This window comes from Protopterus annectens, chromosome 17.part0 (genome assembly GCF_019279795.1).
Source record: "Protopterus annectens isolate FY-2018-M chromosome 17.part0, PAN1.0, whole genome shotgun sequence".
Taxonomy (NCBI): Eukaryota; Metazoa; Chordata; order Ceratodontiformes; family Protopteridae; genus Protopterus; species Protopterus annectens.
This window is the reverse complement of record NC_056751.1, coordinates 417,809,091-417,832,738: the sequence shown is the minus strand read 5'-3', so window position 1 is coordinate 417,832,738 and position 23,648 is coordinate 417,809,091. Positions and strand designations below refer to the sequence as shown.

The 23,648-nt window shown below is 38.7% G+C and overlaps 1 protein-coding gene across 2 annotated transcripts in view; it reads left to right on the top strand.

Moving 5' to 3' along the window:
* LOC122791387 (protein kinase C and casein kinase substrate in neurons protein 1-like) overlaps positions 1–23,648 on the top strand; it is an 821,887-nt gene that overhangs the window by 559,333 nt on the left and 238,906 nt on the right. For both annotated transcript variants that reach the window (XM_044059123.1, XM_044059124.1), the window contains exon 3: positions 4,585–4,741. In XM_044059123.1, the coding sequence (XP_043915058.1) occupies positions 4,585–4,741 (157 nt within the window). The remainder of the gene's footprint in view (positions 1–4,584; positions 4,742–23,648) is intronic.

Below are 23,648 nucleotides of genomic sequence, written 5' to 3'. Positions count from 1 at the left end.
ATCTGGATATTAGTGCTTTTTTTAATCAACTGATAAACAGAGATTTTTTTCATAATTTTGATACCACAACTGCAAATATGGAACTCCTAAAGTAACTATGCAGTCAGACTTTTTAACAATGAGCAAGTCAGCAGACACAAGATTTTTAGACGGAGTGTACACTTTCATTTAGAGATTTGCTTGCTGGACATTTGTTACCAAGATGTCATATCACATGAGCACTCTTAGCAATATCATACTAAGGAAATACTTCAGTTCAAGCCACTGTTTTAATGAGATGTTGTGATTAATATATCTTGAATGTATATCCTACAACTAACTTAGCTATCTGATTATAATATGGCTTAGAGAAGGAAAGCTTGGTAGAATGTAAATTTGTAAAGATGCATGTGGTAGTTAAGTAAGTTTGGGAATTAATAAAGTTGTAGTTATCCTGCCTGTAGCTGTTATGAGCGGTTCTACCTTATAAAACAGACCAAATGTATGATTAGCCTTGACAAATACTGATTTAATACACAAATTATGTTTCAGTGTAATTCAGAATGACTGCTAAGAGTTTAATAGAGTTAAACACTTATGGAAGGGTCTTATCTTTAGAATTTCTAACTGGGAGCTTTTTGGAGTTTCTAAGAGATGTCCATGGTTTTAGTTTTAGCAGGCAATCTTCTAACAGGTGCAAAATAATATAATTTTGTTCATGAACATTGTATTAAAAGTTGAACATGTTTATGTTTATTATATCAAATATTAAAGACAGCCATGGGACATACCTCTGCATGTTTTGGTTCACTGTGGTGAGAGTGGACTTCTCTTTTCTTCTACTCATCTCTTCTCAATGCCAATAGCCCATTTAGGAACAAAATATTTTGTTATGAGATGGACCTAGAAATTTGTAACTTCTATAACAGAGCACCTGGCAACAAAAGGAGGGATTCCCAATGCATAGAAACATTCAACATTTGGAGCCACCTTCACAGACAATGAATCAACAATAAAATGACTTTTTTGAGCAACCTCATTCAGGGTATGTGGCTCATACATTTTTCTATACCTCCTCCTTCTCTTCCTTCTTTTAATCACGTGGTTTGCCTCCTGCAAATGTGTATTGGTAGCAGGAGGAGGAGTAATAAGGTTGAAGTCCAGAAGGACTGCTATTTGCTTAGATGTCTGGATATAGAAGTCTGGAATCAGAAAGGACCCAGTCATGTGCTTAATCTGCTTCTGCAAATAAGGGCCACTTTTTGTGAACATGAAACACTGAGCTTTAGAGACAGATCAGTCACAATGAGGAAAGTCCTCATTATTGGCTAATTTGCACGTCTTTGAAATGTGTGGTGTTACCACCAGAGCTAATCAACACTTTGTCACAGTAAACATCACTAACAGCTCCTGCATCACATTGGCCCAGACATCCTCTTTATTCATTGTTCTACACATGTACACACATTCAAATACAAACACAAACACACACACACAAATAAACACAAGGACACATCCCCATATCTCCCGACTCTCCATTATTTTACAGAAAATCCGTGATTTTGCCTCTCATATTTGCAGTGTCCCTTGTCACAGATGTATACAATCAATCAGTCAGTAATGCCAGATATTACAGTTTCATACTTTGTGTGGTTTATTTTCTGCTTCTTTTTGCAAATCTGCTGTTCTATAAACTTTTTAAGCTACAGTAATATTTGAAAAGTGTTCCTTGTGTTTCGTGTTCCCCTACATATTACATCCTTTGCTCATTTGTCTAGGGGGAGCTGAGAAATATAGAAGCCCCCAAAGATGCACGCACAGACAAACACATTGGAACATCAACACACATTTCCCTCACAAGATTTACAGTCACAGGCATACTCACCCATTCAGTCATACACACACATGCACACACACACACACACACACACACACACACACACACACACACACACACACACACACACACACACACACACACACACACACACACACACACACACACACACCCCTACTCTACCTATCCCCTAACGAACCCCCCACTGCAAACACTAAGGCAGAAACATTCACCAATATGCTCACCTGAGACCATACAGTTCCCTACTGATCTCATCCACACACCCACCAGTACCTCTCTGCTAAACATCCTGATACTTACATGATACATGGTTTCTGCCATTGAAAGTAATAAGCAAAGATGGCCTTTTGGCTGTATTAATTAGCTCAGCTAGTTGTGTTAATTTACACAGCTGAGTGATTGTCTGAATTACTCAACAGAGTAAATCCCTTACCACAGTCATTTCTGAGGGGAAAGCACATGGTTAATTATCATGTACCGCTCCTCTGGAATGCCTCATTAGCATTATGGCAGGCCCATGGGGACAGCCCAATTCAGTGACCCTACAGACCATGGAGAATCACTGCAGAGGTGCTGTCGATTACTCAGAAAGGGCTACTGCTATCATAAAAACAGTTGTGTTAGGGCATACCACTAGTAGTGGCCCTTTCTTTATCCTTGGGAATGTGCTCCAAGTGAAGTTACCCACAGGAAAAAGCTTGTCTCCTAACTAAAGTGTACAAGACTACGCAACAGTCCAGATGTTTTTTTTTTTTTTTGTAACTCTTTGCTCCTACTGCCTGTTGATCATTAACCTCCTCCTCAGTCAATCAGCCCATTCATTCTGCATCATTGATGCAAGGTAGTCATGAAAGACTATCTTCCTCTCCACTATTATTTTACATCCAACAGTGTCTCAGAATGTCAGGCACAGATGTCTTCTGTACTTTACATAATATTTCACAAGGACAGTTTTTCTTTAGTTATTAATCTGTCATTCATATCTTTCCTTACTTTTATTATCAAGCCCAGAATATGGATGAGAAGCTGCTCCACCATATGGATCCTAAGGCATAGGATTTACAGTAATACAGCAAAATAATTTGAGAATTGGGATCAGCTGTTTCTTTCACCCCAAACAGATTGAAGATTACAGATGTGAAGGAATCCATTTCCAATATTTTGGTAGGTGGTACTGCTTTTTGTCATAAGGAAATGGACAAAATATTGCAGAGCTCTGTTATAGCTCACTAGGATTCAGCTGTGTTTGTAGTTTTGTTTCTCAGGGATGAGTGTCAGTAGGAGAGTTTTGTGAGGTAGGTTCCTACTCTTCAATTCATGTGTTTGATAAACAGTGCAATTGAAACTTTCAATCAGACCATCTAGTGAATGAGCAAGAGTTCTCACTAGGATCCAGTAAAGAATTTCCATCTGATATAAAACACAACAATCATGCACATTGGGACATCAGACATAAGAAGAAAAACCCATTCCTTCGCAAGGATGGCAATCCCATTCCTAGGTTACCTGATCCTTGCTCAGGAAAATTATAGTGAATGAAAAACTGAAGCGCAGAAAGAAAACGGCAACACATAAGAAGCCAGGAGGAGATCTGGAAAAGCATGTGATCAAACACAGAATGTACGTCAAAGTAAGAACAGGGAATCAGTTATACAATTAAGACTGACAAAGGTAAATTATATGTAATCTGAAAACACAAACATCTAGAAGCAGAAATAAGAAATGCTTGTTTTTAAAAAAACATGGATAATACAAAAAGTGTTAGGGCTTTTCTTAAGTCTATATTATGTACCAGTTACATCTCCTTTATTTAATAACTAACTTGTGCTTATATCATGACGTTATTATACTTATGTTATATTTATAATTGTGTAAAACAAAGAGAACAAAGCAATCAGCCCTACTGAACCCATACAAAATGTAATATACAACAAGCTGTAACACAGGTCAATATTCTTCAACAGTACTTCCTGCTTTTCACAGAGAACATGAGGTAAACAGATGTTAACAGTACCAAGCACTGCATATTATTAATGGCTGTGACCAATGCCTTAACCTAACATCCAAATTATGTTACATTTTTCCTTTAAGAAATTTCTTCTAGACATCACAGGGCCACTTTCTTTCCACTGACTGCAGCACGTTCAGCACATTCAACATGGTCCCCATTATGCTTGCTCATTACGTGCTTCTGTTTGTAATTTTTAGTGATGGAATACTCACATTTGGCGTACATGCTCACACATTCAGATGTACTACACTATTATTTGAACGGTAAGTATGACTCCACAAAGTCACACATTCTAAAACATAATCAGACAGCTCTATAAGCAAAACAGGTAACTTTGCATGGGCATCAAAAGTACACTGATCAATTTATTGCACTACACTGCACAAGACAATGTAAAGAAGATTCAATTTCTTTTTCAACAGAAAAATGAATTTTTGTTTACCCTTTCTGTTTTGAGAGTTTTTAATTTTTGCCCCTTTTAACTGTGTAAATTTGTTGTGACCCATTTTGTAACTATAGTAACTATAAGGAGAGGGCTGTGGCTACATGATAACATTTTCAGGTGCTAAAGCAGTATACCTCCAGTTTATTATGCCTTACAGATGATATGTCTTAATGTACAGCTTGCAAAATTTACATTATTTCTATATAAAATATTTGCAAACTTCATAAGATGACCTACTATTCTGTTTAACTTAGAATTTGAACCTAAACCATATTTCTTTTCTTTTACCAGCCAGGAAACTACCACAGTACCGTGAAGCGTGTTGAAGAAGGGCACCATATCTGTAATGACATTATTGCTTGTTTCCAGGAGAGGGCCAAGATTGAGAAGCAGTACTCCCTGCAGATGGAGGAGTGGATGCGGAAGTGGAGGCCCCTTGTAAATGGAAGTAAGTAGTCTCTAAGATTCAATGGAATAGCTAAACCTTCTCCCCATATTTACTAGCACTAAATATTATGCTTTAAAACAATTTCATGCCATCTTAAAATAACATTACCTAAAGTACTGAATGTGACTATATAGTAAATTGTTTCTAAAGTGAAAAATTCTTCCCCAATTAATATGAAAGAAAACAGTAAAAAGCTATTACAGTTTCAGGTTTCCAATGTCTTTTTGGACCAATCACACAGAGGAGCAGAGATAGCACAACCTTCCTTCTTTCATTAGAGAATGCAGACAAATGTAAGGAGTAACCATCAAAACATATTATGCACTAAATGATATATAAAAAGCTAAGTATATCAAAATGTGAGTAACATAGCAGAAGACTTAATTCTACACCACTTTTGTTTAGTCCTGTTACAACTATTCTAAAATTCCTTGTCCATAAATACCAAATTAAAAGCATTAAACGGTAAATCAAAAAGAGATGCCATTTGATGCTATGGACAAACTTTATTACTTAAGTTTTTCTTTAAGTTTCAAAAGTCATCTAGAAAGATACAAATACTTAAGACATACATGTCACTCTGGAGTTTATACTATAAGAACTCTATAATTTATAAGATTTCAGTTGTCTCCCTGGTGTCATAAGAGCACTCGTCTGCTGCAGTTTTAAGTCCTATAGTGAATGAGTGACACCCCAAACTTATGACAAAATAAGATATCAATAATAACTGATTGCAGCTGGCAATAATGAAGTCAGAATCTTTGCTCCTGGCTACTCTAATACAAATTTACACTGCACTGCACTGGAGAAACTACTATTCTCTCCAGATGTGGTTGCTTAGAGTTAGAATAATTATTCTTGGGGTTCACTGGTCACCCTTTGCATGGGAGGGGTGAGGGATGCAGGCACCCCCACAGGAAATATATTTTCAGTATGTCTTTTGGTTTTACTACATGCTATTTTGTCTAATCAGCTGCAATTACATGTTGCTCAGCAAGGATGTCCTCAGTGTATAGTACTGTTAAAAAAAATAATATATATATATATATATATATATATATATATATATATATATATGGGTCCCCTTCTAAAGACCGAACCGACGATTCCCCGACACAGAAATCACCGACGCCAGATAACCGACAGGTACGTATACCGACAGGGTGATTTGCCGACAGCGGAAAGACCGACAAGGGTAATGTGTGATCGCGACCCGGTAAGTGTGCGACAGTGACGGAGGTAGGAGTGGTCAGGTAAGTGAGTTAGGGTTAGGGTGCAGGTAGGTGAAGTGTGCATTAGTGTCGGAGCTTGGGCTAGGGGTGGGTAAGTGAGTTAGGGTTAGGGTGCAGGTAGGTGAAGTGTGCGTTAGTGTCGGAGCTTGGGCTAGGGGTGGGTAAGTGAGTTAGGGTTAGGGTGCAGGTAGGTGAAGTGTGCGATAGTGTCGGACCTTAGGGTTAGGGTTTGGGTCAGGGCTAGTGTGTATGCTATGTAGTGTAGTGTGTTGTTTACGTTCCGTGTGTCGGTGTTATGGTGTTCGGTGTTTCGCGTTGTCGGGTTTGTGTGTTGTCGGTTTTCTGGCGTCGGTGATTTCTGTGTCGGGGAATCGTCGGTTCGGTCTTTAGAAGTAGACCCATATATATATATATATATATATATATATATATATATATATATATATATATAGTAGCTGGTAGATCTCCATAAAAACATAAACAGCAGTAAATAAAATCCACCACATTTGTTACAAAATATACCGATGTACATTGTACACGTATATAGAGGCTCTGTGCAAAGTGGGGTGTTTTATTTACTCGCTCTCTGACAAAGCACTAAGTTCATGAGAATGTGATAGATCACATGGTGTTTGCCTTCTGTGCAGATGCTGCCTACATTATGCTTTCTTCAGAATCACTAAATCATTTGTATTTTCTTTCTGTAGTTCTAAAATATATTTGCATATGTATTTTAGTCAGGTATGGATTGCAAGTTTTTGGTATAGCTGTCTGTCTTTGAGGAGAACACTCAGATGGCAGTTTAGTGGTTCCGTTGGTCATTTGCTTCTCCCTTCCTTGACAGTATTAAGACAGAAGAAATGAATGACCTGTACTGCAAAGAAATGAACTGCTGTTTCGCTAGTTGAGAAAGTCTGAACAGGAGAGTATATCAGTAACCCCCTCCCCAATGCACCCAGTCAACCACGTGTTGCCCTTATCCTGAAAAGTCCTTCAGATTGGAACTTATTTTTCCATACAAGGCCCTTCTTGTATCCTGTATAATGGAAGCATGGTATCAGAACTTCTGGAATCCATACTCCTGAAAGTATGCCTCACACATACAACATGAGATATTGTTGGAAGCAAAGCTTTATTCCACAGAGCACACTCAAGTTTTGTAGTGAGCCCCCAAGAATCTTTCTTCCTCATCTGTCCTTTCCTTTCTTTGCTCTTCCAGACACTTTTGAACAGCTCTGATGAATTATATGTCACGCCGGGTACATGCAGTATTTTCTAGGGTCCTATAACTCTTACCACAAAGTAACATTTTCCCAAGTCTGTCTTAAGCCACACACTCTTCTAACAGTGACTTTTCCCTCTCTTCTTCTTTGGCTCCTCCCCACCAACATACTTCTTAACAGTACAATGGAATTAGCTCATTTTTTTTTTATTTTCTGTTCTATCTTGCATTGTATCCATTAAGAGTTATCAAAGAATCTAGTACAACAGTCCCTCCAGTCCTTTCACTGTTTTGATAATTATGCATTGCATGCTTTCTCCCAGTTTCTCTTATAGAAAGGCTAGAATTTCACACATTACTTAAGAGATGGCCTTACCAATGTCATGTACAATGGAAATATGATCTCAGTATCTTCAGAATCCACACCTTAATCTATGCACATACCTTTCAACTGTCCCTAATTTTGCAGAATGCTCTTGATTTCATAGGATCATAGGAAGCCACTAGACTATTGGCCCTGTGGCCCTTATAAACCTAGCCAAGCGTTTAGCCAAGTCAGCACCCGATGCCCCAGTCCAGCAGGGACAAAGGTGGAATCCCAGGGCTGTATTTTCTGTTCCCCATCCAGTTATCCAGGTTGTACTTAAAAAGGGATAATGAGGTACTCTGCTTGACGTGGAGAGGGAGTCTATTCCACAGATGGGGGAGTCTCTGGAACACAAATCTGTCCTGCTAACAAGTCCTATTGATGTCACAGACCAGGTTGAGGTCACTAGTGTGGGTTACTCGAGTGGAACGACTTGCAGATATGCAGCAATCCCATCAAGACGGGGTCTGAGATTGCTTTATATGCCAGACAGAAGTCATCTCTGAGGAGTCTGTATAAAACTGAGTAGAGGGACAGGGCTTTTAGCCTGTCAGTTTAAGATAGATGTTTAAGGCCATGGATTATCCTGGTGAAGAACCTCTGTGGTTTCTCCAACTGCTGCATGTGCTTTGTGAGGTACATGCCGAAAGAGGTGTTGTACTCAATAATGGGCTTTATAACAGAAGAATACAGGGATAATAGGACCTCTTTGTCCCTGGATGAGATACCCTTACTTATAAGGTGGGCCATGTAGAAAGCCTTCTGTACAACGGAAGCAACATGGTGGTCAAAAGTCAGGTGCTATCAACCTGGATGCCTAATTTGCTCATGACTGATTGCATAATTAGGATGTTATTAATGTGATAATTTGTGGGGATGTCACTCTCCCCAGAGGGAATGATGAAGCATTTTTCGGTATTCAGCTTGAGGCCATGTTTCTGGCACCAGTCATTTGTTTGGGTGAAGCCCTCTTCACCTCATATTTTTGCCTTGTCCCCATAGCATTTTTGATTTTTTAGTAAATAATCAAGGATTACAGTTGATAATGTTATTCGTTATACCTCTTATTGTTCAGGAAATGCATGTTGATGCAAAATCTGTTGTTCTTTTAAAATTTTAAGTAAATTAAAGTAATAAGTGGGCCTTTGCCCACAATTATTTTTGGCTTTGTGCAGAATTCTCAGGCAAAGTAGTTAACAAGTATGCATATAAAGATGAGCATTATGTTTGCCTTTGCCAATATCCTATAGCACTGCATAGCCTGATTCAGCTTATGAGTGATTATAATTCTGTGATCTATTTTTTTTCTTTGTCCTACTAATGGTCATAGGCACATATGATTTCTGCCTGTGATATAAATACGACCTGCTGGAGAGATAGGTATGTATCCTGGACAGTTCCTCCATAACTCAATTAAAGTGCAACGTGGACAGTTGGATGAGGAATAGGAAATTCATCCCTGCTTTGGCACCTATGTCTCTAATGGACAAAGACAGCCTCTAAATGGTTCATCTCCTGGGCCCCTGCTTGGAAATGTTTCATCTCTCATGCCGCTGCTTATACTTACCAAGGGTAGCAGAACTAGCCAGATATTTTGGGTGCATGGCTAGGCTTAGAAAGGTCCTAGTGGTCATTAGCCTAGTGCACATCTATGAACCTATGAACCTAAGACAGAGTGGCTAAAAATGAGGCTATATTATAATATAGTAGTATAATAATGGAATTTGGGACACTATAGGGCTAACTCAAAGGCATAGATGGCAACTTTTGTATGAAAAAAGGGAGGAGGGAATGATAGCAATGAATATATCATACTGTTTTACAGTGCAACTAGAATGCTGAATAATGCCTATATTACACTGCATCCTATATGATGGTGTGTGTTGAATGGTATTGTATTGAAATGTTTATGATGTACAACCTCAATAAAAATATATAGAAAATTTAAAACAATCTGGTAGTTATGTATACATTTAAAATAACCAGGAAGGTGACTAAAAGAATCTGAATTTATGCATACCCCCCAAAAAAGTGGTAAGGGGTAGTGTTTGAAAACTGCCCAGAGGCCAAGGTACACTTAATTGGCCACTACACATAAAAGCCAGAGTATGCATGATGCATGACTAAGTGAAGTGGACTAATGCATGCAAATTAATCTGCAGATGGTGGACACATTAAAAATAAACAGTCAAGGGTTACATCCAGCTTTAAGAAAATTACACAAATAGTCTCCAGTTTAGGGAATATATGGTATTCTACACTGGGCATTCCAGGTACTTCAGTTTTGTAGGAAAAAAAAGAAAGTGTTATTGTATTGTTTCTTTTATAACAATTAAAGAAAACAATTTTTAGTTTTGGAAAATACTTGTCTGCACTTAATGAATACATAAGATGGATGGTGTAGATAGTAAAATTACAATTTGGTAGCTAGATACAGATTTACAGAAAATCTCATTACATTGCATACAGGCAGGGTACATAACAGATGAAATCCTGCAGGCCAGTGTTCCTGCCTGGGGCAACCATGAGATTTATCTCACAGGGGAAAGCAATGCAAAAGCTAAAGAGGGAAGGCTTGGAGCCAGGGACATCATTTGCATGAGATGTTGATTGGGCAGGAGGCTGTCTGCTTGAGGATGAGCATTGGTTAGAGGAGACATGGACCAGGAGTCTATGACCTTCCCCTCTCTTTAGAAAGAAGACACAGAAGGAAAAAATTCCAGAGGCTTAAATAACTATGCAGCCAGATGACGGTATGTCACTGACATAGTTGTTCCTAAAAAAAATGAATTCTGGCACAGACTGTAGTGAATAGGTTTAAGATTTTTTTGTATCACTATTGGTGATTTAGTAAGTTTAAGGTCTAGGTGGATATTTCAGTTACTGTATTTTAATTTATTCTTGACCAATACAAAACAAGCATGAGTACAGTTTTATTTTATAACAGCAGTAAGGCAAATTGTCGGGCGGCCACAGTGGTGCAGTGGTTAGCATTGTCGTCTCACAGCAAGAGGTTCTCTGGTTCGATCCTCAGCTAGGGTACCTTCTGTGTGAAGTCTGCATGTTTTCCCTGTGGTCGCGTGGGTTTCCTCCGGGTGCTCCCATTTCCTCCCACATCCCAAAGACATGCTGCAGGTGGATTGGACACTATAAATTGGCCCTAGGTGTGAGTGTGTGTGTATGTGTGCCTTCTGTAGAAGGTTGGGCACCAGGCTGGCAACTCGACACTGTAAAACTCCACTGCCAATCATGGGCGGACAGGTGATCCACTGTGGTGACCCCTAACTGGGAAAAAGCCAAAAGAAGAAGTAAGGCAAATTGTCATACTGTTGATAAAGGAAAATCAGTCTACCGTGCTTTCTCTAAATATGCAAATAAGCTCCTCCTTACTTGGATCTAAGTTGGGTTTAAATGCTATGATACAAGATACCAAAGAATATCTGTTGTCTATAAAGAGTCATCTGTCTTAAAGGGGCAATCAGTAGTGAGAAGCATTAAGAGGTTTGCTTACAATATGAACATCAACGGGGAAATGACTGGCCACTTTCAGTTGAGCTGTTTATAAAGTGCAACCTCTCACTGTCTTATAAAAGAAAAATATGTGTGCAATTTTTGATTCTACAAATTGAATGTGCAAAATACAGAAATATTTATAAGGTTAAGAGGTTTAAATGTTCAGACTTACGTTTTAAAAAAATAATCTAAACTAAAAGTGGTGGTAAGATTGGGTAGAGGTGGTGGTAAGATCGGGTAGAGGTGGTAGAATCCAGTCTTAAAATTTGTATACAGATGTTGTTGAGCATGTTTTATCTGATTAAATATTACTTTTCTCTTTTCAGGAAGAGTTAAGAAAACAAAAGTTAAATACATTGTATAACAGTAACAATGCTGATGGGGTAAAATTAATGTGGAAGAGAAGGAATGAGAGGGAAACAGTTAAAGGGGTGGTAATGTGTGAGGTAAGAGTTTTTGAAGTGGTGGTAAAACAACAACATAATTGAACTCACTCAAAAATGGAGCATGGCATTGGGTAACACATTTATTCATCTTCTGTTCAGCTAGGTTAGAGTTTGCCTACCTTGTTTTAAGGCAGGGAAAAAGGGCTTTCACTTTGGAAGTAAGAGGAGGTGAGAGGGGTATGTGTATAGTTATTAACATTATTGAGTTAGTTTAGATTAAAATATTGATGGGGAGGGCTGTAAAGGAGGAAATGTTTGGTTTAAAATGTCACAAATAAATGCAATAATTTTACTTGAGGGCATGGAAGCTAATAGTTTAGGTGAGAAACATAAGGGAGCTTGGAGGAAAGTAATGCTGAGTTCAAACAGTAAATCTGGAAATGTTGCCATTCTTACAATGGAAGACATTTTGAATTAATTTTGTTATATATCAAACAAAGATAATACAGTGCCACAGAGCATTAATGGTTTATCATGCCTCATCAAAGGGTTAAGAGGCTTCATGTTACTAATGAAATATAATACAAGTATTGTTTAGCAGCAGGAGACCCTGCTTGCAACAGAAGAACATGACATTTTGAAACTGGGGTATAGCTATGGTGTTTTTTGTAGTTATCCAGAAGGTGGGAGATGAAGGGGTAGCAATACTAATATAATGGTGAGTGCCATATATGCCAGGGTGGACAAATAGTGGCCATATTCAAAGTTTGAGAAGCTAAAGTGCAAGTATCTGTGTTACCTGTACAGATGTTGGATATATTCATGAACTGATAAAATATTAGTAAGGAAAATCTTGACAAAGTTGCAAAACTAGCTGTGCACCTTATTCTACAGTCTGATCATGCCCCCCCAGACACACACACACACACACACACACACACACACACACACACACACACACACGCACGCACACACGCACACACACACACACACACACGCACACACGCACACACACACACACACACACACACACACACACACACACACACACACACACACACACACGAGTCAAAGACTGGGTTATCAGTGGTGCTTTTGCCAACATTATATGAATCTACATAGAAGTGAAGCCCAGACATTCAAGGGAGGGTCTAAGAGGATTTTTTTTATAGGATGATGTAATTCAGAATATATACACTTCAGTGGTGGAGCAATGGGACAATTTTAAACAAAAGCTGACAGAGTATTTGACAGAGATCATACAGATAATATAAATGATAACTGCTGAAAGATTAGAAAACATGCAAGCAAAGTTTTTGAAAGAACAAATTAACTTCAAGAGGAGGAATGCTGTCAGCAACAGTGAGTGTCTTAAAATTTGTAGATCTTAAAAATGAGCTGTTAAAAAAGCACTGCAGTTCATGTTTTTCTGAAAACTCACTGGCAGGGTAAAAGTATTTGACTGTGAGATTATGACAGCAGGTTGGATGAGCTTACAGTGGCAATGATTCATAAACTAGTATCCTGCTATGCAGCACAAGTTATGGTGCTTAGCAGCAATGTGCAGGACGTGGGCAATTCAGAGATACAATGCAGCTGAGCAAGGTCAAAATAAGACAGAATGCAGTGCATGCTAAACAGTGCAAAATGTATTTATTTTTATTTATTTATTGTTATTTGTTAACCAGGTTGGCCCACCTGAGCCAAAGGTCCATTTTCAGTGGAGACCCGAGGAGAAAAGCTCCAATTACAATTATAGACATTCCAAAGAAACAGTAGTTAATACAAAGACTAAAACTTACAATAGTAATATTGACAAGAAGCATTTGCATAAAATGAAATAAACAACGACAAAATATTTATATATATGTTTCAAAAAATCCAATACAATAGCAGCAGGATAAACCCTGAGTAGGAATATTTACAAGAACCTAATTGTAGATAATCTGTAAGTTGGAGTGTTAGAAGAGCAAAAAAGAAAGGTGGATGAAAAGAGAGAGAAAAACTTAAAGTAATCAAAACTAGAATTTAGGAAGAAATCAGTTAGAGATCAGGTCGGAGCTTGGCAAGGGCAGGACCAGGTCTTAAGAAGATAGTGTTTGAACTGTAGTTTGAAATGGAACTTATGGGGGATACTTCTTATTTTAACTGGAAGGGAGTTCCAGGTGTGAGATACAGTGTATTTATATAGGGACTTACCAATATTTTTTGACGGTTTGTAAATATCAAGATGTTTGTCAGATGTACGAAGTTGACATTGGGGGTTATATAGAGATACAATATTTGAGATGGAGGGACAGGAAGTGGGATTATAAAGAAGTGAGTGTGTGATATGCAGTTGAGAAAGAAACAATTGTTTAGGGAATTTAGGCCATTGTAATGATTTAAGGGTGAGGCAGTGGTGGTATTTGTAGGGGAGATTACAGGCAAATCTATCTATTTTGTTGTATGTTTTCTGTAGTTTAGAAAGAAGTGAAGACTGAAGGTTAGTAAAAACTGGAGCTGCATACAAAAGACAGGGTAATAGGAGAGTCAGGGCCAGGGAGGGTTTGGTGGAGGGTGAAAGCAGTTGGTGGTTATGGTACAGGAGACCAAGTTTCTGTTTTTTTTTTTTTTTTTTATGCAGTGATGGATATGTATGTCGGATTTTAATTTATCATCAGTTATAACACCAAGTAATTATTATGGGGTTCTGGTCTGATAGTGGTATTGTTGAGGGAGGTAATAGAGAAAGTGGATTTGTGTGTTGCCAGTGTTTTAGGAAGGAAAAGTAGAAGTTTAGATTTTTTTGGATTTAGAATTAGTTGATTATCAGTGAGCCAGGTTTCGATGGATGTAAAAGTATTTTGGATAAGACCAAGGAGTTCTGGGATGCTGTGGGCAGTGGTAATAAGGGTCAAGTCATCGGCATATTGCAAGAGTATGCAGAGGTTGGTAGCAGAGGATAAACTGTTAGTAAGAATATTGAACAAGAGTGGACCCAATATAGAGCCTTGGGGGACACCGGTGTTAACAGGAAGAAACAGGGAGGTGACAGTTTTCCAGCGTACAGATTGCTTTCTATTTGAAAAGTAGCTCGAAAACCAACTTAAAGAGGGGGTGGAGAGATAAAGGTCAGAGTTTAGATATCAGTTTAGAGTGAGAAACAGTATCGAATGCTTTGGAGAGGTCAAGGAATAAACAGGAAACTAGTAGGTTGTTGTCACGGGCTTCTGCTACTGTTTGTGTGAATGAGAGTAGAGCTGTTGATGTACTGTGGTGGGGTCTGAAGCCGTGTTGGGTGGGAGTAAGAAGGTTATTATCTAGCAGGTGTTTAAGTAGCTGAGTGTGGACACACTTTTCTAGAATTTGGAAAGGGGGGGATAGTATAGCAATGGGACGATAGTTGGATGGATCAGTGGAGTTTCCTCCTTTGTGAAGAGGGATTGTGTAGAATGATTTCCATACATCTGGGACAAGAGATTCAATAATCAAATGATTAATAAGGATAGAGACAGGGTAAGTGATAGAATTGGCAGCAATTTTAAGAAAGTAGGAAGGTAGCTTGTCAACAGAGGGAGAGCAGGGCTTAAGTTTATTTAGTTGGGATTTGATGAAGGCAATGGGATCTGGTTGTACGGAGAATGTATTGGAGGAAGGAGGAGTGGGATGTAAAGGTAAAGAGGAGACAGTAGAGCTATTTGGAGTTAGTTTTTGGATTGTTTCAGTAAAGTAATTATTTAAAAGAGCAGCAGTGTCTGAGCAGTACTGACAGGGAACGGGTTGGGGGTAGGAGGATTACCAGGTGCAGGATTTTATTCATGGTAGAACAACATTTTTAGGGTTGTAGACCAACACTTTTAGGGTTGTTATGTGGGATACTTTGATGCCGCAGTGGTACGGCGGTAGAGTTGTTACCTCACAGCAAGAGGTTCTCCCGTTCGATTCTCGGCTGGGCCTGGGAGTGCCTTCTGTGTGGAGTCTACATGTCCTCCCCGAGGTTGGGTAGCATTCGAAAGACATGCGTGTGTAAATGGGTGTGCCTTCGTTGAAAGTTGGGCGTCGAGCTGGCACCTCGGCATTTCTTAAAAACCTACTGCCAATCATTAGTGGACCGGAGTTCAGCTGTGGCGACCCCTTACCGGGAAAAGCTGAAAGACATCAACATGTGGGCTACTTTGGTTGGAGGCAAAGAAAGTTTTTTTTGTCTCTGATATCTAGTTTTTTATACCTGTTTCTAAGCTCCTTGTAGCTTTGTAGTAAGGGAGGTATTTTATTTCTGGCCCAAGTTTTCCAGGCAGCATCCCTCTGATGCATGATCGAGTGTGTTTACTTAGTTAACCAGGGAGCACATTTTGATTTTACCCTGATTTTCCTGAAAGGTGCCATGGAGTTTAGTACATCTAGAAATAGTGTATTGAAAGAGGTTACAGCATCATTAAGGGGGAGGTTTTTAAGGAGGGACAAGTTTATGTTGGACAAAGTGGAGATGAAATTGTCTGGATTGAAGTGAGTCAGATCATGACATTCTCTGTAAAGGTGTTCTTTGGAAGGGTATTGGGAGTATCTATGGATAAAAATAGGGGAATGGTCACTTAGAGAGTTAGGGAGAATACCAGGGTTATGGTAGAGAAGGGTCAAAAGTGAGGATCCAGTCTATTGTAGATCCTGAAGTAGAGCTTTTGTTGGACCTGGTAGGGGAAGATATTAGTTGGTTGAAGTCGTACAGATTGAGACTATGAGTAGGAGATGAGGAAAAAAGAATGGTTCAATCTATATTTATGTCGCCAAGTATAATGGTTTTGTTAGGAATGTTTAGGGTGAGCCTGGAGAGAAAGTTTTCAAGGATAGGGATGTTGTCCCTAGGGAGATGTAGATGGATACAATGGCAAATTTTTTGTAGGGGTTAAGTTGACAGTTTACTATTAGTATTTTAGCAGGAGCAAAGCTAGTTATGGAAAGTGAGAGTGGAGACAGAGTAAGTTGGTCAGAGTAGAAGACAGCAACACCTCCACCTCTTTTATTTACTCTGTCTACACGGAAGATATTGTAGCCTGGGGGAAGGATTTCTGAGTTAGATATGTGAGGTTTTAACCAGGTTTCTGAGAGGGTTAAGATGTGGGGGGAGTTGAGGTCAATTCATGAGTGCAAGTCTGTAGTTTTGTTAACAATGCTTTGGATATTTAGAGAGAAAATAGTTAGGGATTTATGAGATGGACTGTGGATATGGGGCATTGTCGAGGGGGTTGAGGTGGGGGTTATTTGCTTGTAGGAGGTGGTGATGTGGTGTTCCAGGGTTGGGGTGGATGTCACCATCCAGGAGTAGTGCATCAATGAAATCAGTCAGTAAGGAGATTAGGCCAAGTATACATAGAGTTATGGGTTTTGTAAATGTGGAAAGTGAAACATTGGGATAAGTCTTAATTGAATAGTGATGGTAGGAGAGATAGAAAATAGATGTGGAGAGATTAGAAGTGTATGAGGGTAGCTATGTAGGTGGTGGTTGTTTGAGAGAGTTGGTGTTGATGCTATGTAATGCAGAGGTATATGGTATGAAGCAGATAGTGCTAGTAGGAGGAGGAAGGGAATAAGAAGGTGGTGAGGTGACATAGTCGGGAAGAGTTGGGTGAATGTTAGTAAGAGCAGTAAGGTGTAGGACTTTTAAAGAGAGATAGGTGATTGACATAAAGGGGACTAAGGCAGATTCAAGAGGAGGAGATTAGGGGAGGGTATATGAAATGAAGTATGGTAGGAGGGAATTAAGGAATATGGGAGGGGAAAAAGAATTGGGAGGGAGAGGGGATTGGTCAGAAATGAAGGGGGTGAATGGAGCAAGTTGACCTGGCAAGGAGAAACTACAAGAGGAAGGAAAACAATCAGTAAGGTAAGTTGAGTGAGCAGGTAACTCTGGGGAGCCCTATGCTGGCTGAAAAGGGAGAAAAAAACAGGTAGTACTTAATTAGTGAAGAATAAGTATTGAGGGGGAGGGACGGAAGGCTATGACTCTATTGAGAGGGGCAAAATACCTTAACATAAAACCGATAAGGTAAGCAAAATGTATCAACAGTGAAACGGATGAAAGGGGTGGGGTGGGCTAAGAGGAAGAACGTTTGCAGCTGTCACCCCTGGGGTATGAACTCTAGCTGATTGTAACAGATTTTAACAAGACATAACAGCAGTCACAAAAGCAGGCACCTACACTACACAAGTAGCAACAACAAGGTTCCAGAGTTAAAGCTGGGGCTGCAATCTACTTTTTGATGATTGCTGGTTAGAGTTTCCTTTGCTTTTAGCTGGAGTGAGAGGAGTCCTTGTTCGCACAAGTGTGTGGGGGGGGGGGGACCCGAAGTGGCCAGGTGTTCAGTGGCTCTAAAAGTGGCAAAGAAGACAAAAAGAAAGAATATAAGACTAAAAGCAATAAAATAAGGACATCAAAGTAAGCATATACATCATAATTATTGTACGGAAAGCAGAGTGAGTGAACATAGCCTATTAAAAGTCACCAGAACAAATACACTGAGACTCTACATCCAAACTTATTTAGCAGCAGTCAGTGTAACTAGTTAGAATATCCTATTACCAGACAATATTGCAACAATGTAGCAGTTTCACCAGTTTACCATAAATATCATTAAACACTTTACAATATATTTTTAACTTGAAGCCGCAGTGGTGCAGCAGTAGTGTTGTTGCCTCACAGCAAGAGGTTCTCCCATTCGATTCTCGGCTGGAGCGCCTTCTGTGTGGAGTCTGCATGTCCTCCTCATGGTCAAGTGGCATTCGAAAGACATGAATGAATGGGCGTGCCTTCGTTGAAGGTTGGGCGTCGGGCTGGCACCTCGGCACCATAAAAATCTACTACCAATCATTAGAGGACCAGAGTTCCGCTGTGGCGACCCCTAACCGGGAAAAGCCAAAAGAAGAAAAAGAACAACAATATATTTTTAACTTAAAGAAACAGAGTATTGCTTCCTCAGCACTATCATTTAGAGGAGTCCTGAATCAGGTTTAGTGAAAATGGGAGAAAGCAAAACAAAAACTTCAGCTTCTAATATCCAAATATAAACTATACCAGCAAAATAAAAAATAACTGGAAAGCTGCCTTAGAGAGAAATTACTGTAATACTATGCAGGGACAGTGAGTTTACAGTGTGGAAGACAACACTGAGAAAAAGAAAAAATAACACTATCACTTACTAGAGATATTACACCTGGACAGCTTTCAGCTGCAAAAGTAGAGCAAATATGGCATCCAGGGTTTTTAAAACCTTTGGAGGGTTGTACCTGAGCAATCACTCGGGGGTGGGGGAAGGGAGGGAAACCATCAATTGGAGTAAAGAGTAGCAGGGAAGAATCCAAGGCACTCTGCTAACCTAGCTAATTAGCAAAGGACAGCAAAAGAAATAAGGTAAACATACAGACAACCCTGTTCAAGGACTAGAAGGTTTCTGTAAGAAAAACTGTCAGTAAGAGTACACCACAGGTAGAAATTGCATGCTGTTTACTAGTTTGCAATGGCAGATTTTATTCTCTTTTAATGACATGGAAATGAAAAATACTATGCAAATGAGATGCATGGTACATGTTTGCATGTACTTGTCTTTTTTTTTTCAATTGTGATTTTTATTTAAATTTTTCTTTAAATACAGTGAACAGTCCAGTACAAGTTGACAATAAATATATCAATGTAGTTAAGAATGAATTGAGAAACTAATAATGCAGAAAAGCTACAAGGTATATGAGATGACTGACCTTCACAATATAGAAAAGCTCATAAAAAGAAAAATGACAAAACAGACATTCTTTTAATTGTGATAAGCATTAACAAGAAGCGAGTATGCCTTATATGTTTAATATGACTTAGATTACAACTGAACATTCATAATTATAATATAACGTTAAACATTGTTATTTTGACAGCGGAGGAAGTGTAATCCTATACCTGAGCCTATCCAGGCAACTATTTACATTATTTACACTGGGTTGTCACTCATGCAGGATGTCATGGAAAATATTATAAACTGATAATTTTTTCATGTGGTAGTATTAATTAATAATGTTTATATGCTAGAGGACACTTTGATAAACCGAATGGACATAACCTAATCCTCTTGCAAAGAAATTGATAGTAGCCTTTATAAGGAGCTATATAGGAAAATCACTATTTAATGGGGAATAGGGAAGAAACATAAAAGTGCTCTAGTTAACTTAGTAAGATTTTAGCTAAGCACCTCTATAAGTCTTTTCCAGCATTTCTGGAAATAGGTTAACTTCTTGTGACTTACTGTTCTTAGTTTATTTGCTAAAACATATTTGATAGCTATAGATTTAAATTCTGCCCAAGAAGTCTTGGATCTGTCAAGCCAATTGAGGGCTATATAGGATTTCAGTGTAGCCACAGTGTTACAATAATATGTTTAGAATCAAATGTATAGGAGCTGGGGAAAATGTTTAATATTGCCATTTCCCATGAGAGGGTAGATTTCATATAACCTGTTTTCTCTAATTTTGCTCTTAAAGAGCACCATAGTTTGTATATATATTTTTACAAGACCAGAATATATGGAGAGTGTTTGCTACTGAGTTAGAGCAAGTAGGACAGAAAGGACAAATTGGGATTTATTTTGCTCAGAAAAAGTGGTGTGTGATAGGCGTTGTTGGTAATCATAAATTGCGTATAGATTAATTTTTTAAAAGGAGCTCGTTTTATGGTTATGTTGATTGCCTCTAGTTTTTGTTCAATAGTTAAATTACTATTTTGACTCTCCCAATAATTAGAATGTAGGATTACGTCTTTGAATTTAATTTGAGTAATTAGTCTATAAGTTTTTGATAACATTTTAGTCCTCAATAAAAGAAGGGTAGTGATTTGTTGATACTGATGGTAGTCTTGTGTAGCTACATTAATATCTGATGTCAGCAGAGTTACTAGATATAATATTTGCTTAATAATTATACAATATTTTTTACTTGCTGCAAGGGAGTCTACAATAGAACTCAATGGTAGATCTTTGATTTGATAAAAATCCCAGACTGAACACTTCTTTATGTTTGGGTAATTGTTCAGATTTATCATGTTGTTATTAATTCTGATATTGGGGTTCATATGTATTGGATGACCCATAATTAAAGAGTTCTTTAAGTTTAAGGAGGTTTTGAGCTTTTGGAAACAAATGGTATTATTGATTAAAATAGGATGTATTTTGAAGTCTTTCAGAGTTTTGTTATTGAGAAAAGGTATAGCCTTTGGGTTTATATTGGAAGAACTGAGGTGTTGGTAATAACTTTTGATCCAAAGAGGGTGCCATGATGTAACAGAGAGTTCATAATTAACTAATCGTATAATATATCTGACATTAGTTATAAGGTAATATGTCTGGAAGGCTCAGACCACCTTTTTCCTTGGGCAGAGTTAATCTGTTATAACTGATTCTAGTGTTCTTAGGATGCCAGATAAATTTGCCCAATGTTGTTGTCATCTTAAAGAAAAAAACTATTTGGAATGTTTTGATTGATGGCATAGAATTGAAACAGAATTTTGGGGAGGATATTCATTTTTATGATTGCTGTCTTGGAGAGAAGGGAAAGGTTTAGGTTTTGCCACCTGTCTAGATCTTCTGTAACTTTTGACCATACTTTATAAAGATTTTTTTTTTATTATTTCCTGATGGGGATGGGTAAAGGTGATGCCCAGGCATTTGAGTGAATAATCTACTTTAATTTTTGTTTCTGGGATGAAAAACTCCTTGTGTCCTAGAGGGTTTAATGGAAATATTTTTGATTTACTTGGATTCATGGCATAGTTTGATATAGGCGAGAACACGTCAATGGAGCTTAATATCTTTTCCAAGTCTGTGGAGGGAAACTCAGAGTAGATGTTAAGATCATCAGCAAATGCTGTGTACTTAACTTGAACTTTGGAAATGTATATAGAGTGGTGGAATGTTTTTGGCTTAATTTCAGGAGGAGGGCCTCTAAATAAAGGTTGAATAGATAAGGAGAAAGCAGACATCCCTGTCTTGTGCCATTTACTATTGGAATAGGGTTTGATTTTTTTCTTGTTTATCTATAATGTAGTAGTAGCCTTATTATATAGAACTCTGATCATAGCAATAAATTCTTCAGGAAGAGCAAAATGTTTCAAAGTCTTGAAAAGGAAATTTAGGTTGACTCTGTCAAAGGCCTTTTGTGCATCTACAGAAAGTGCGTATTTGGGGGATTTGTCTTTAACTGTCATGTTTGTTATTGCTTCTATTGTTAATGTATTGTCACAAACTTGCCTATTACTCATGAATCCTAGCTGTTCGGGAGATATAATATAAGGGAGTATTTTATTAAGTCTGTGAGTCAGTAGTGATGATAGGATTTTTATATCTAGGTTAATTAGTGCAATTGGGCGATAATCGTTGGGGTTATTTTCATTCGCGTTAGGCTTTGGTATAAGTATTGTCTTAGAATTATTTATATATAAATCAGTAATGCCAAATTTTATTATGTACTTGTCTTTTATATTGAGAATTGTGGTGTACATGAGGGAAGCAATGTTTGGAGCTGCAGCATTTATACCTCAGCAACATGTGTTAACTTCCACCTTCAGACCAAGTATCCACAGTGTTGCATGTCGCAGTGATACACACTGATATAGGGGGTAAGGGCAGCACCAAACATACCACCGGCTGAGTGACCAGCAAACTACACATCATTTCTGTATGGCTAGGAAACTGTATGAGACATTGTCAAACTGTGTCACCTACTGATGGAATTGAGAAGAATGCATTCCTGTGATATTACACAATAAGCAGTTTTAACCATTTTTGCAACAAGGACCTTTCAATGACCTACCGTTGAAGGATTAGGAATATTGCAGGGATCAGCCTCAGAAATCTAGAGCAGTTCCTCAGCATTATATTGCAGCATGTGGAGAAACATATTAGTTCCTCAGAAGTTTAGAAGAGGGACCAATACTGTGCAGGCATTTTACAACATTAGCTATTACCCTGAGTACCTGGGAACTATTGATTGCAGATGTTGCCATCAAAGCCCCACATGTTGCATCACTAGGAAAGGCTTCCACTCCAGGACATTATTCCTGATGTGTCTGCATACCACCCAGGCAGCTCCCATTTTCCTTACTTCTGGCACATGTCCAGCCCATGCCAAAGGCTCTTGCAAAGGGATTTCCACAGGGTCGTCTAGTTAATAGGTGCAAACACAGGGTAGATAGGCAGGTCTATGCACACAAGTAGCATGCAAGTATGGGGCAGACCACATATAATATGTTGTATATTGTGTTTTTCAGGTGATACTAAATACACCTAGAACCTTGGTTAGTGAACCCCATCTGCAACCTCCATACCAAACCAGAAATGGCCAATAAGGCAGCACATGCTGAAATATGGAGTATAATGGAGCAGGTGTTTGACCTACTCAGGAAATGCTTACCCTGCCTAGATACCTCAGGAGGAGCACTGTAATACAGTCATGAAATATGCAGCAAGCTGCACAGCATGGAACTGCACAGACAGCTGGAGGGGCAGGTTAAGATGTTGGTGCTATCTACAGTAGTAGTTGTATTATCTGGAGATGGGATGGGGGAAGAGTCAGGCGAACAGAAAATAACAGCAGTACCAAAGTTGAAGCAGGCATGGATGCAAAACTTTGCAGCACTGACAAAGAGGCAGTGTCTGTTCAACAGCTATGGGCAATGACACAAATATGCATGCCTTATCACATCCAGGCTATGCAAGACAAACATAACCATATACTAAATGCACTTTGAAATGGGGTAAAGCCATTAGAATTGAACATGGTAGCCACATACTCTGGGAGGTTGTGGGTAATCAGTGTTCTCATCCTGCAGGGATGGGCTTGAGCTGCCATGAGAAGACTCTTTGCAGCATTTTCTGCATTGACGTCTGCTGTCAGAACCGAGTGTGGTGTACAACAGGGAAGGTGTAGAGCTACAGGACCAGGAGCATTCACACTGATGTGCTGATCCTGATAAGCATTACTGCCTACAAAGTGGTCATCAACCTTGAACAGAACTGACAGCCTGTATGAACATACACATACAGCTTGAAAAGGAATCCCAGGTGTTGAGCCAGAAAAGTACCATTAGCCATGACTTGGATGAAACCAACAATTGGTTGCAGCAGGCTGTGTGCCTACAGATGACAGTGAGAAATCTCTCCAATGGTTTCAGCAGTCT